Here is a 15,885-nt window from a genome sequence, read left to right as displayed (position 1 = left end):
TCCAGCATTAGGCAATAGGATCCACAAGTCCATCCTAAATAATGTGTCTGCAATAAAAAATATCCTTTCAGTCATTCATTAAATCATTATCCATAAAATTAAGTTGCTCCGTCTTTCCTTCTGCTATGTTCCCTGCTTGAAATGCCACAACAATCCACCAGCAGAGTGGTTTCCAGGCTAAAATTCTCTAAATGCATCCTATTTCAGGGCTGCAATTGTTCACTGTAATTCTCCTGCTAACAACATGAGCAACAAGATTACTCATTCAATGGTGACATGAACATTTCGTTCCAAAATTGTAAACAGCCTTTACAATGCCGGCTTTGACACGTATGCTAGTTCTCGCAAGGGGAACAACACTTCCCTTAGCCATGCATATACCTTAACCACACATATGCGTGGTTGAGGCAGTCAGTGGGCGGAGAGAGGAACAGGAAGGATCCAAACAAGAAGAAGGACCGGGACATGGCTTGGTACGTTGGTTTGAGTGTAGGTGCGTGGGGGTATAATTTTGGGGTAGGGGTCGTTTTTAGGTGCAGGGGGCCGAATTTTAGTGCAAGAGCAGGGGGGAAGAGGGGCAGTTTTCAGAGCTGGGGTCAGTAATTTAGGGCTCTGGGTAGGGGGTCGGGGTAGTTTAAAGGGCTAGGGCAGGTAGATTACAATACAGGAGGGCTGAATTTTAGGGCTCAGGGCAGGGTGGCTGGGGTGCAAAAATACAATCTTTATCATACATATAGCTTTACCAATCATGCATTTACAATGAAATTCGTTTTAAAGGATGCGTGGTGAAGGCAGGCATTGTAAAGATGCCGTTATTGTAAAGACCACGTGGTTAAGGCATGCATGGCTTAGGCATGCATGGTTGTTTCATACAACTATCCAAAATAGTTTCCCCTTTAGCTAAAATGCTTCATGAATCCAAACAATCCTAGAAACACCAGCCAATATCTTGCATTCTGTTTCTAAGGTCAAGACTCAAAGGATACCTTGAGATTTATGCAGCCCTACACCATATGTTAATGGGTGTATGATCTGACGTGACGTTGATACAGCACTGGCAAACACTGTCGCGAAAAAGTGCAAATTTTTTACCTTGAGGCTGCTGCCTTTCCACTTCTGTTAAGACTTCTTAGCAGCATTTATGCCAAGTGTTTTACCTCTTGCAAGGAACAGCAAACAAATTCAATGCACTAGACTCAGCACCAAGGTCAGACGTATATTTGTCTTTGTCAGACCCAGATTTCAGAATATCTCTGCTTAGGTAAACAAAAAATCATTATTTCCTATTACAATGGGATCAGATTTTAAGTTATTTTTATGAGCCGTCTGGATCGCTACCTAAAATAAGTTCTATTATTTACAGGTGACATAAATCGAAGACTACCCAAACTAATAAATTTGCAATAAAAAAACACATTGATACATTTGAAATGTAAAAGAATATATATAAATGAGTTCAAGTGTCTGGAATGAAGAGGTGAAATGTGCACAGAAATCATGATCTTTCTCTGTCTGACTGAGTAAATGTAAACCACAAAGTAAATCCATAGGAAAAGGAATGAAAAAGAAATCGTCCTTCCCAAAACTGCACAGTGCACCTTTTAATATGGATGCTAAATGCAAGTTGCCTGAATGCCTGCCACCGCATCACAGATTTAACTTTAGACCAATGGCTCTTGGCTATGGGGCAGGACCTGCTGCTGAGGTAGCACAGAACACTCCTAGAATTGCTGAAGAGTGGTGCTCAAGTGTCCACTCCTGGATTTGTCCTGTCTGCTCAGTGCTGGAATCAAACAGCCCTCCTTTATTTTCACAAGTGAAGACAACATATACGATTTGTTTTTATTTCCTTTTAATTGAAGTTTTTCCACCCTGGGAGAAACAAAGCTTGCAACAAGGTGTCTTCCAGGAACACTTGAAGAGGCAAGGGAAACACGGTATACAGACTTCTTCCCTTGCAGAGTCAACCCCCACTTCTCATGATACTACTAAGAATGGAGAAATGATGGGAAGATCAGGTCTTGTCTCTTGTTGCCCTCACACACCCCGAAGGATGTCATGCTTCATCATTGGGCGTTTTGCTCCTCGTTGGGGCCGGCACTGCAGTGCCCTATGGGTCTCCAGAAGGGTCACTTTGGCGGAGATCTTTTAAGAGAACAGCCCTATGGATGAATGCAGGTGTGTAGAGTGGGTCCTACATGCACAGTGAAGGTGTGTGTGTGTATAATAAAAATGGCTAAGGGATACCAGAGGGAATCTTTTATTGTGTTGTTCCCCTTGCCATGCTAATAAACCAATAGGTTGTGTGTTACGCCTATGAGCAATAATGTACCCCTGGTAACTCGAACAGTCAGGTCAACATGTTTTGCGCCTGTTCATTCGGGCTGGCGTCAGGTCGGGTAGGTGCTGAGAGGCGAGATACTACGAAAAACTCCTGTGAAGATATGGGATTACCGACACCCAAGCCCATGGAGTAATTCTCCATGTGACTCTTAGGTCACGTCTAGGAACAGATCAACTGACTAGTTGTAGCTAAGCTGTAGTTTTAAACAGCACAAGCCCGCTCCTTTTACACCGGGGGCTAGTATCCCCCCCAACACATGTACACCACACTACACTATTTATTACTGGTCCTGAGCAAGCGCCAAGGATCACTATGACCGTCTAGGCGCAAAACATGTCGACCTGACCGTTCGAGTTACCAGGGGTATATTATTGCCCGTAGGTGTAAAACACAACTTTTTGGTTTTTTAGCATGGCAAAGGGACCAACACAATAAAAGATTCCCTCTGGTATCCCTTAGTCATTTTTATTATACACACACACCTTCACGATGCACATAGGACCCACTCCACACACCTTCATTCATCTATATGGCTGTTCTTTTAAAAGATCTCAGCCAAAGTGACCCTTTGGGTGACCCATAGGGCATTGCAGCGCCGGCCCGACGAGGAGCAAAATGCCCAATGATGAAGCATGACATCTTTCAGGGTGTGTGAGGGCAACAAGAGACAAGACCTGCTCTTTCCCCTGCAAAGTGGGTACAAGACCTAGGTTTATCCTTCCCCCTTTTTCCTACTCTCCTCTCTAACTCCCATATCGATGTGCGGGTGACTTTTTAGCACCCACATCAATGGAACAGTGACCCTCTTTTTGGTCTAACGACTTGATAGTGGAACACAGGCACTGGACCATAATTAGCTCCTGGTCCCCACTCTCCTTTTTGATATAGTAACTTCCAAGCAGCAGCTCCCTGACATCTACACGGATTGGGTTCGAGAAAGTGCTTGCTGTCACAGAACCAAATGGTGCATATATGTAATAGCACCTACAGCAATACAGACCAGCATTCAAGAGCAATAAGCAGTCACCCTAGCACCTTATTTACTCAAGCTGCTACTAGACAGCATGGATCACCCAGTTCAAGCAACTTATGTGTACCACCTCAAGTCAAGCTAGCAGCTTATATCAACTGGTTACTCTCTACCAGTTATGCAGTGCAGCACATATTGTTCAGCTTTTCGCCTTACGACCTGGGGAGACACACACCAATTTCTACATACCTTGACAACTTTTACTGACTACTTCACTCTCCTCCCTCCCAGGCACCTCACCACAAGCCCTCTGGGACGGATTCAAAGCCATCATACTGGGAATTATGACATCCACCTTCATATCCAGGGCTCAGGAGGCGTACCTGTTAGAAGCTAAATGTATGGCAGACATCCTCTCTCTAGAACACTTCGACTAATAGCAGCCCATGATGAGAGTCATGCGACAGCTAGCCAAACTAGGAGTACAATTCGCTGCACACAGGGTTAACAAAGCAGAGAGTTCCCTCCTAGCACTCAAGCAAAAGTACTATGAGGGGGGCAATAAGGTGGGTTCCCTTATTGCGTGAAAGCAGCGTCAACAACATGCCAGATCCCACATCTCAAAACACAAAATAGAGTACTCTACCTGGGCCATTAGGGAGTCGAAAAAGCAGGAGGTCTTTCAAGCTTTCTACGAGAGCCTATATGCTTCCAGGGGAGAAGACCAATCTGCAATAGACACCTATCTTCAGAGCTGACCCAGGCAAGCGCTTGACCCTTTATCAGCTCGTGAGCTGGAGGAACCCTTCTCACTAGCTGATATTCATCGAGTTATTAAAGAGATGTCAAGGGCAAATCCCCAGGCCCGGATGACAATACCCTGGCCTTTTTACGCGCTTTTCCTGCCGCAACTCCAAGACCGACTGTTCATGCTTTTCAAGTCATTTACACATGTCACAGGTCTCATATCTAACATGTCTAATGCAGAAATCATGCTTGTTCCTAAGCCCAGTAAGGACTCGACACTCTACTCAACTTACCACCTGACAGCCCTACTGAACATCAATGCTAAACTCTACACCAAAATGCTGACCAACTGTATGGAAACACTACTATCCAGTTTAATGAATCCCGATCAGGTTGGCTTTATACAAAACAGGCAGGGTCAGACAACGCCCAACGCCTTGTCCATTTAGTCGAAAAAGCACACCAACCTAACCCTTCTCCTCTCCCTCAATGCCGAGAAGGCGTTCGATAGAGTGAGTTGGGGATGTCTTAGAGTGGTCCTCCAGAAAGTAGGACTAGGACTAGTCATGGTAACTAGAATCATGGCCTCCTACTCTTCGCCCACTGCCTCCATCTGACTCAACGGATAGGCAACTCACTCTTTCCCACTGTCCAGAGTCACTCGGCAAGGATGCCCTGTGTCCCCCCTGTTGCTCATCCTTGTGGTGGAACACCTCGCCATTTCCCTTTGACAATCCCCCGACATTAGAAGCATCCCCTTTGGAGGACAAAATCATAAGGTACTTCTGTACGCCGATGGCCTCCTCCTTGCCGTAAAAGAGCCTGACACCTCTCTCCAGGCATTGGTCCATGCATTTCGAACTTACAAGCAGGTATCTGGCTATAAGATTAATTTGACCAATTCACAAGCGCTTAATCTCACATTTCCGCAGCACCACTTCCACCACCTACAGGCACTCAAATTCTTTCAGTGGTCTTCAAATTCCATTCAGTACCTAGACCAGTTCTATAGCCACTTGGACACATGCTAAATGTCAACGCTGCCGTAAAGTAACACTTGAAGGCCTTCTGCGCTGGATGCCACTCCAAATATGATGGGTAGGCCAAATCAATTTAGTAAAAATTAACATCCTTCCCTGGCCCTTATATCACTTTCAGTCATTGCCCACCTCCATCCCCTCAGGCGATATAAAACGCATATGGGGGATCGCCACTCCTCATATGGAAGGGTAAACGTTCCGGTGTATCAACTGTTTTCCTTAAGCTCCCAAGAAACTGGGGAGGATTTGCCTGTTTGAACCTCCAAGACTACACGTGTGCCGCTCACTTACACTACATCTCGAAGTGGGTTGTACAAGAGAGCAAAAACACTGGGTACATATGGATCGGACTGTTTCTTGTCGACCGCTCTGAGATGTCTCCTAAAGCAGCTCCGCCCTCGCAGTGCTTACATAGCCACCCTTACATGCACAGTATTGGACATAGGGGACAAATTAGCGAAGGGGGGGGGGCATGACCACTTTCCCAGCTCCACAAACCCCAATTGCGTGGAACTGGATTTTTCTCCTGCCCTCCTTTGGGATTCCTTTCCAGACTAGGTCATGGCTGAGTGCAGAATTCTGCAGGACTTATTTCACGGCCCCACCATTAAATCCAACACCAATGCTGTAAGTGGAATATGTGAGTAAACAATTGAAAAATACTCTCATATCTTCACTCAAAACATTGGCATTTAAAAAAGATAAAATTGCAGCTGCTTTCCCTTTTCAGTATACTCAAGTATTAAAAACAATTCCTTAAGCTGTACGTACATTTTAAAAGGCATAATGTAAACTGGTAATTCTGAAATGATATTATAGGTCATTTTCTAAAATGTGGTGGGTTAATATTGTTTTACTTTCATAATTATTTACCATCAAATGATCTGTTAAGTTTCAAGCACCAACAAATACAAATCACTCTGCAAATATATATTTTCAATTTTCGAAAACTGAAAAGTTGAACAATTTGTTTTGGTTTTGACTCTATCAGAAAGGGAAGATAAATGATCTTCTGGCACTAAAGAACACATTGCCCAAATGGCATAGCTGTAATTTGTGCACCAGATGCAGTGTCACAGGGGCATAGAGGTCTAAGGGCCAACTGCTCCCCAATTATAGATTTCTTTTGCTAGGTAAAAGGATGCATGAACGTGCAGAGGGAAGCGTTTTCCATGCTTGCATTAAGGTCTAAGGCCCTTTTGCTACTGTACTACATGGGCCCACATGTAAATGAGCCATCAGTATTTGGAACACTGCTGCATGATTAACAGAACTGTTGAGGCGAGCCTTCAGCTGAGAGTCTACAAGCAGTAAGTGTAGTGACTGTGAAATGGCTGGATTTACTATTTTGACTCCAGTCCAACAGAGGCTATGAAAATTGCATACATTGAGGTAAAATGTGTTTTTCTAACTCCAATATAGCAAATACTGGAGAATGTCTTTACATTGGAGGGGCCATATTTATTATTCTAACTCCCGCCTACCAAACATTGGGGAAAGTGCATACATAGGGGGTGGAGGAATCAGATGTACTATTCTAACTCAAATATTAGGGAAAATGCATACTGGGGATGTCACATTTACTATTCTATCTCCATAGCAACAAACATAGGGGAAAGTGCATAGTGCATACGTTGGGGTTAAGATTTGGTACCCTAACTCCAATGTAACAAACATTAAGGAAAGTGTTTACATTAAGGGGTCAAATTAACTATGTTAACTCCCATCTAACAAATATTGAGTAAAGTGCAGGCATGGGGGGGGCACATTTAGCACTCTTACTTTGGTCTAATCAAATATAGGGAAATGCATATAGGAGGACGAGTCCAATTTATTACTCTCACTCCAGTCCAGCAAACGATAGTGAAAGTGCACACATTGGGGGTCAAATTTAGCATTTTAAATACAGTAAAACAAACATTGAAAAAAGGGCATACATTGGGGAAGGAGCATACATTGGTGGTGTCAGATTCACTACACCCAAATAATATAATTACATATTTAAAAAGTAATTAAAAATCCCAATAAAAACTTTAAAAACAAAATTTCAATTACTAATTTGAAAAAATAATTAACATCTATTTAAAAAGATTACAACTAGATCAGATTTGTTTTTAAATATTCCATCTAAAATATAAAAAAATAGAAATTAACAATAACTATCAAGCGCCCACATAAAACACAGAAACATGAAAAATATGTTATGATAATGGAGAAAAAAAATCCAAAACAAAAAATATTGACTATGTAGACATTTCACATATTTTAATTTTTAATCAATTATGCTTTTAGAAATGCTACCCACCAGTCATCCAATATTACCCATAGCCCATAATAAAAGTTTAATCATTTCTTTTAGAAATTAACCTCTTCGGCAATTTATGACGGCTCCCGGCCGGTGGGCGTGTGCTGAGGACGGCCGGGAGCCGTCATGACCACGCCCGCGAATGGAATGCTTAGCACTGCGGCGGAATTTCGCGCCGCAGTGATGAGGTTCAATACATAATCAATTAACAAGTTACATTAAAAATTTTGATTTAAAAATGAACAGATTTAAAAGCTACATTCATTATATAAATGAATACGTATTTTAATTTAAAGACTTGAGGCTTGATTCATAAAGGGCCTCTGTACTCATGGTGGAAGCCCCATAGTCGTTGTGGAGTCTCCGCACTGGGGGCAAAATCTTCGCAATGAGAATTCTTATTGCAGAGATTCTGCCTCCAGTATGGAGACTGCTCCACGAGTGAGGAGGCCCTTTGTGAATCAGGCCCTACTCACGCAATCCCAAAGATGAGACCCACATCCCGCAAATAAATAATCGTAAAGTGATAATACATAAATAAGATGCATTACCATTTCAAACATTAGAATAGTAGAATACTAAACAATGAACAATAACTTATAGATGATTTAAAAATACCACTATTCAAACTTCAATACACCCAACCAATAAAAAGTAATAAATGATTTTTCAAAACACTATAAAAATTGTCTAACACTTTAAAATTACTAACCCACAAAATAATTTCCAATGAAAAAATAATCATTAATGCATTAATGAAATTCTATAAATGTATATTTTTACTTAAAATACTACCCACCTCAATAATCCCCACAACCTGAAATGTAAGATTACATAATTTACAAAATAAACATGTACCTAACAATTAAAAATATATTAAATAGCTAACATATTAAAAACCTAAATAATCAATCTATAATTTTGAACAAAACCCAACCCTCCCACCATAAACCCAACAATGAGAAAACAATGTACATTACTATAATAGTTTTTAAAAGTACGTACAAATACATTTCACGGAAACATAAATATTTAAATAAAAACATAATACAACACACTAAAGCAACATAATATCAACTATATTATATTAAACCATAAGTTAAACTTTGATGATAATATAAGACAGTAAAAAACAACATACTAAACTTTGATCTTTATAGCCATTATATTTTTGTAAATACGGTATTTTGACCAGAAAACCATGGTAAAATGAAAAAAAATTCGGCAATATTTAGGTGGAATACAGAGATGTAAAGTGAGAGATGGGTTAAACGGGAAGAGGTGTAGTAGAGGAAGAAGTTGTAATTTTAGAAGAAATTAAAGAAACAATCATGAGTATAATCTATAATGGGATGTTTGTATGTTCTTGATTACATTGGTACCAAAACAGTAAATCAATGGTGCTGATTCACAGTAATGTTGTGTACTGCACAATTATAGAGATACCTAAGGCAGGCAGGTACTAAATGGCTAATAGACGTCCATTAGTGTGAACTTCCTCAGATTAATGAGGATATTCAGAGAAGCATTTTTATTCCATAGGACTAGACCAGGACTTCCATGACAGATCCATATGAAATCAAACATATTTTCTCTTACAAAGAACCATAATGACTAATTACATATATGATATACTCTCTCCAGAAAGTAGATTACAGGTTTGGGTAATAATCAGTGTGGCTAAAAGATATCCATGAGCTATGATGCAGGTGAGATCAGCCGCATGTACAGACTGAATTTCTCCAGATTTATGAGAACATTTAGACAAGTATTTTCATTCCATATGACTACAACAGGACTTCCATGACAGATGCATGTGAAATCAAACATATTTTCTCTTACAAAGAAATACAATGACAAAGAACATAAATGCTATACTCTACGAGTATAACCCAACTAATAACCATAGTACAATTAAACATATTACCCTACACATATCATAAAACAATGAAAATATCCACACAATTAAAAAAGTTCAGAGCATAAGTAAAAAGTTCAATGACTCAATACACTCTTAATATACAAATCACTGACAGACACTTGCATCTTTCTCACAGGGCACACAATCACACCCACAAAAGAAAACATATGCATTTATTCAGAGAAAAATAAATTCCCTGCAAGTAGAAAATGCAAATTGGGGAAAACTCACCCACAACATTCAACTCTCGCCGCTACACACAATGGCATTCCACCCAGGAAAATCAAAACAGACATACCGCTATAGGAACTCAACATTGACGCACACATTTCAAACAACACAGAAACATTGGTAAAGCTTCATCATTCACCAAGGTGTCCCACCCAGAATCAATAAAATGGGCTTCCCATCAATATGCATCAACCGTTTATACAAAAAGCATCAGCAACAACGAAATGTTGGTGAAGTTATCCCTCTACACGACGTACTTGGGCATCCTAACTAGCTAGACCAAAGGCAGGAAAGTACTGACTGTATGATTTTTATCTTCAGGATATAAGTTACAGATTCAGTTCATGTGGCTAGTAGTTCAAATCCAACCAGGAGGTATTGGTAGCTGATATCAGTGCTTCTCCAACTGGTACATTTAGAACATTGAGACATGCAAGACATCATACTTCAGGAAGGGAAACAGAAGCACAGGACGCCACAAGTGTGATAGCTATTCTGCTAATAGGAAAGGAAACATTACACATTATTTCACATTAATGAGTTACATTAATAGGCATTCTAATCGCAAACGTCTTATTTATTATGGAAGTGTGAAACTATTCACAGAGCCTGCTCGTTTCACTTTCCACCTGCACATCGCAGCTCCATCATATTTTCTTGTCACACTTCAAGTCCAGCCGTATCAGAAATGCTGACGAGAGTAGCCCTCTCAGTGAGAATGACAACCTAAATCAATAAGCGCCTTGCCCCGATCACAATCTGAATTCAGAAAATCCCTCTTTCAAAGATGGGAAGTGGGCACAAGTTTCTGATAACCCCCTACTGGTGCCTGAGTCCGCGGCTCAGCGCCTGCTGCCTATCTGAAAGGATTTCTGAATCAGTTCACTCAGAGCACTCAAAGTAGCAGCATAAACTAAGAGCAGTCTGGGTTATCAACAAAGGACACTTCTGTGGGATGGCTGCATTAGAGAGCAGTGAATTGCATCTTTGTACAACACAAGCATAAGCAAAATCACTACATCAAGAGCAGTTTTAAGTGTGTAAGTAATCAAAGGGTTGTCCTCGTCACCACAAATGGCATTTCCTGATTCCATGTGGCCCACTTCATTGACAATTACCCCTCACTATCTCGAGGTTACCAAGGAACACATGTCAATACGTTCCCCCACAGGACAGCAACAGTAAGAGATGTAGAAGGATAAGATGGTCAGTTTTCGAAATATTCCATATGATCTGATGAAACAGGCAAGAGAAGTACGTGCAAAGCAAAACATTAAAACAGATGAACACCTCAGCAATCACACACACATAGCATCCATCTTCCCATCACCCCAAAATAAACAAGAACCTACATGGTATGCTTGCAGGACCACCTGATAGAACACTGACACCTTTTGAACCATGCAGTCAGCTTGGGCCAATATTTTCGTCCATGAATTCCAAACGTCTAATCTGGTCGGTAATTATAAAAAATAAATAATGCCAGAGTGGCAAAGAACTGTATCCACCCAATTTAGACTCTTCAATAGCTATTTTTGGTGCATGTCTTCTTTTTATGCTCATTTGCTTGACATGCTTTACCACATGGAAAAGCATTGTTAAAGCCCATTCTACTACCTACAAGTGTAAGATCAGGGCTGGCAAAGAGGTTTCTGGAGCATATGCAGTTCTCACCACTTTACAAGTGATAGTCGGATTTACAGGAAAATCTTGTAGTTCAAAAGATACATATGAAATAGATGGGTTTTCTTGGAGCGATTGCCAGGCCAGGGTTTGGAGTCTCATGATATAGAAGCTGTACAGCATTTGCTGCTTTCCGTATCACTAAATTCTGGGGAATAAGTTTTGGCTATGCTTTAATTGAAAACGTTAATTGATAATTTAATTTTTAAATTCTTCATTGATGCTTTTATTTTGTTTCATGTTCTCTTTCCACTGCTGTGAATGAAATTATTTGTTACTGCTTTTAGTAAATGATCCTACTTTTACATGTTCAATTTTGAAAAGATTTGCTATTTTGTGATTTATTTATATGAGAAACTACTAATTATTTCACCAATTTTTTTCAATTAATTCATGGTTTTATTTAGTAGAGTAATTTAATAAAGAATCAACTTGTGTTTTTTAATGTTGATATTTTGCCTATTTTATCACAGGACAGAAGTTGGTGCGATATGGGACTAATATGGAAATCTATGTCTGAATGAGTGCACACAAAATAATAAGTCAACTTAATGTTACTATTCTTTGTGTAGTTCCATTCTTTAACACAACGTAAAGCCCAATCCAAGGTAAAAGAAGAAGGATTTACAGTCTTTCTTAAAGTATTATGTCAATATTCCATTTCCCATCAACATATTTTGTCGAAGGGGTGTAAATACACCCAAACACATTTACTGTGATCTGTTTTTGTAAATCGTCCTACTGCATCAAGTTTGACTTTTCTTCATTGTAAATAGGAGATTGGAGAAGGTTTTATGTCCTTCTAATGAAATGTTCAAGAAAATGGAAATTCTCTGAGAATAATAAATAATCCGTTTAAAGCAAGGGCATCGGGAGAGCTTCTCTTTGGCTGTCCAGGATGATGAGTTTCCCCACCGCTATGCATCCATTGATTACATGTTGATTTTTTACAGTCTGAATAGTCTCATATTATATATAGCGATGGTGTACACTTTTCACCTTTTTAGTGGCCCATTCCCTTTACCTCTAATTTTGGTTATCATTTATTTTGTAACAGTAGATTTTCATTCCTCTTCATCCGGCCAGAGCAAACTGGGCACAGCGAAATGATTTCAACAACATCTTAGGGGTGGAGGAACTAGCTGTGGCATCACATATTCTATGGTATATCATCAAGTGACATTGCAATAATTGTGCTCTCATTGGCAGGGTTTCACTTTTTTACCTAATCTTTACTGCATATGTGAGATTGCAGTATATCAATAATTAAATAATAGTAAAAAAGGTCAGAAGCAATCAGCTGCGGACACCTAAAGACAGTCACACTATTGAAAGATCAGTAGACAAACTAGTTTATTAACTGAATGGAAAGCAATTCACTAGTGGTACAAAAAGTAATGTGGAAGTACCAATTGCTAAGCATAAATAATACAGCTACTGGTACAGTTACATTTCACACAGGCAAAATTGTACACTCCTTCGCATTATTCGTTGCCCCATTGAAGTTTGAAAATAAAAACAGAATGTTCCAACAAAAAGCTTTAATTAGGTACTAATGTGTTTTAACATGCATCTACAGAGTGGTCCAAAGTTGTCAGTGTCACATTTAGCCTGTCTGGCGTTGTAGATGGCAGCACTCTGCCGTGTGGGATGTACTGGCCCATTCGTAAGATGGGAAAATTGGAACTTCAAGTCCCTTCTGGCTAAAAAACACGGACTGGTCGAATGAGTCCTATGTGTCACTGGACCACATGGCAGCACAGATCTCCTGCACAGCACATTTACACCGTTTTCATGGCCCTTTCAACAACTATAACTATTCTGGGACAGACTGCTTGCAATGGGATTATTTTCCATATCCAACAAAAGATACTCAAAAGGACTCTAATTAAAAGCAGACAACATGGAATTCGACACACTTGTAGACCTGGCAATAAGAAACCGCGAGGGGAATACAACCACCATCATATGACACACAACATGGTTCTAAAAGATTTGCACACACTCTAGCTGGATGCCAGTCTGCGCAAGAGACCTGCATTGCTCTGTGACACTTCCAACCATGGAGGTGTTACATGCTGTCGCCGACAAATGGAACAATAAGAGTGGAGACAAATCCTGCACCTTGCCAAAGGATAAACCCATTGCAAAATTGAGTCATTCTCACCCAAGCATATAGTTCTGTGTAGTAACAATGTACTAGTCTATAAATGCCTCAAATACTCTCACATCTATAAATTTAACAGCATACGTGCAAACAGACCTGCTTCATTCGGGTGACTTCTGACTTTTTGAACCCAAAACGGCTTTATTTCAGCTGTCTCCCACCTAAAATTGCCTCTGCTCTCATGTAAGTCAATAGTTAAAATAAATTCCTCAGATTATTTTCAAACTCTCCCTCTTTGCAGCTTGAAAACGGTGGCATGTGTATAACAGCTATAAAAAGAACTTTTCTGCCCCATTGAGGCGACCTATTATCAAATCTGTATAATGACCTCAAAACCACAATATATCTCTAAACGAAAAGCAGAAGCATGGCTAGAATCGACACACATAAAAACACATATTAGAAGCTTTTTAAAAATAAGTACCAGTATCCAAGTCCAGACGTTGTATGAACAATAAATATCACAAACAAGCAATCGCGTCCAAGCAGTAAATATTCGAAGGAAAAAAGGCTACGGAGTTAGAAAAGGGAAAACACGCACGTGTCGAAGTCAGTGCTGCGCAGTAGCCAATGGACAGACAACCCCAGAGGGATAGGGTGCGTGGAACGTGGACTTACGTGAGCACGTAGTTGACGCTGACGATGCAGTGCGGCCGCGAGGACCTGCTGTTGTGCACGATGGTGGCGTAGCTTTGCACCCATACCCAGCCGCCCTGCTTGGCTAAGAAGCGGTAGTACTTGGTGGTCACCTGGCCCTTCACCAACACTGTGCAAGAGGGAGACAAAAAAAAGAGAGTGTGCGGCCTGTGAGAACTCGATTCTCCGCTGTACTAATATTGTAACAAGTGTACATTAAAGTTCTCTTGCTAAACAAGACTCCCGGTGTCGCACGCACTTTCTCAACAGCAGGTGCGCTGATAACACGGATGGCCTGGCACTTTCCCTAACCCACCTGTAAATGGAATACATCTTACTAGAAGCTGTCACGGCAACACTAATAGTAGTGTATTGCACTAACAATTGTAGTAATAATAAAGCACAGATTAAGTAATTAGCTCACGATTAACATGTCCCCTCAAGAACGTGCTAAATAAATTGCGCAGGCGAGGTATCGGCTTTGTGGTCTAAAATAAACCTATATTGTGACAATTTTCCCAGTGGCGAGCAATAAAGGGATGAAGAGTTGAAGCAGATCAGTAAAGTGGCTTGCACGGCTCGTTAACACATACGGTCACCGCTTTCCTGTTTTGTTTTTACAGAGTTTTATATAGCGCGAACTTGACACGAATCGGGTATCCGAGCGCTTTACATAGCACTACATTCATTTTTGATAGGCACGTGGAGATTAAGTGATTTGCCCAGAATCACAGACTGCTCAGCTTCATTGCCGAGACTCGAACCCAGGTCCCCAGATGGGAGGCCGAAGGCCGTAGCAGTTAGGCCTACTCCACTCACATGTTAATGAGCATGTTGGTAAGGAGAGAGGTGGCCAGTATATTCGCATAGAAGATTCTGGTACATGACGAGAATTTTCATATTTATTGTTTCTTTTACCTAAGTTAATAATAGCCATCGACGTTAGTAATAGCCATCAGTTGTGTAATTTGCTATGATTTGCATCTTTAAAGCAAACGCACTATTAAAAAAAAAGTTGTAGCATTGTGTAAGCTTGTTCTGGATCCTTGCATTGCATTAATGCGGCCGTTGTGTTTTATTATATATAAAATTGTCTTTTTATTTCCCACTCTAGTTGAAACCCTATACAATCGGTGGAATGGGTAAAGGGCACAGCACAAAATAAATTGGTAGTGTAGCTATGCGGGTGATTGAAGGTAGCAAACGATAATTTTCAAAAAACGTTATATTTTAAATAAAAATAAAAGCAGAGACAGTTGCCCAAATGAAATAAATTACAACTAAATAAATCCATATGACCAGCCACTCTACAAAAAGGTTTTTAGGCACCGCAATGAATATGGAAGGAGTTATACAAATGTCATTGTATGAAACAATAATCGTTTGGTTGCTACCCCGTGGCGCTTCCTGCAGGCTCCCACAATCAGCGCTCTAGTTCATTAGGACCCTGTGGCCGCGGAGTGAGCAAAGGGGCGCTCTCTTACACAAGTGATGGGCACAGCGCAGGTGGAAGGTGTCGCATCCGTGCACGTGGTGGTACAGAGTCTTTTCGATCAGGTCCTGAGGCTCATACCCCGTCAGCTCGGCTACCCTGAAAAAAACAAGACACAGACACGAGCCATCATTTATTTTAACCAAAGAACATACGTTTTTGAAAATGTAAAACGCAACGATAACCGCGCCCAAACAACTAAACGCTTTTAATGAGCATCCCTCCTAAATTTACAATTTGAGTATAATCAACAATCCAGAAGTCGTCTGATGTTGATATTTTCGACTCTGTGCACCCTGCGTAGTAGCTAACATGTCATGTACAAGCCGAACGTAAATAATATCTTGAA

General features: G+C 40.5%; 1 protein-coding gene across 1 annotated transcript in view; it reads right to left on the bottom strand.

Annotated features, from left to right (window-relative positions):
• Positions 1-15,885, bottom strand: part of SIM1 (SIM bHLH transcription factor 1) — a 271,876-nt gene that overhangs the window by 85,038 nt on the left and 170,953 nt on the right. Inside the window, exons 7-8 of the mRNA XM_078648380.1 lie at positions 15,529-15,635; positions 14,027-14,174 (exon numbers count right to left, since the gene is read on the bottom strand). Coding sequence (XP_078504506.1) covers positions 14,027-14,174; positions 15,529-15,635 — 255 coding nt within the window. The remainder of the gene's footprint in view (positions 1-14,026; positions 14,175-15,528; positions 15,636-15,885) is intronic.

Source organism: Lissotriton helveticus, chromosome 6 (genome assembly GCF_964261635.1).
Source record: "Lissotriton helveticus chromosome 6, aLisHel1.1, whole genome shotgun sequence".
NCBI lineage: Eukaryota > Metazoa > Chordata > Amphibia > Caudata > Salamandridae > Lissotriton > Lissotriton helveticus.
Note: the sequence above shows the minus strand (reverse complement) of the source record. Positions and strands in the feature narration are given on the sequence as shown.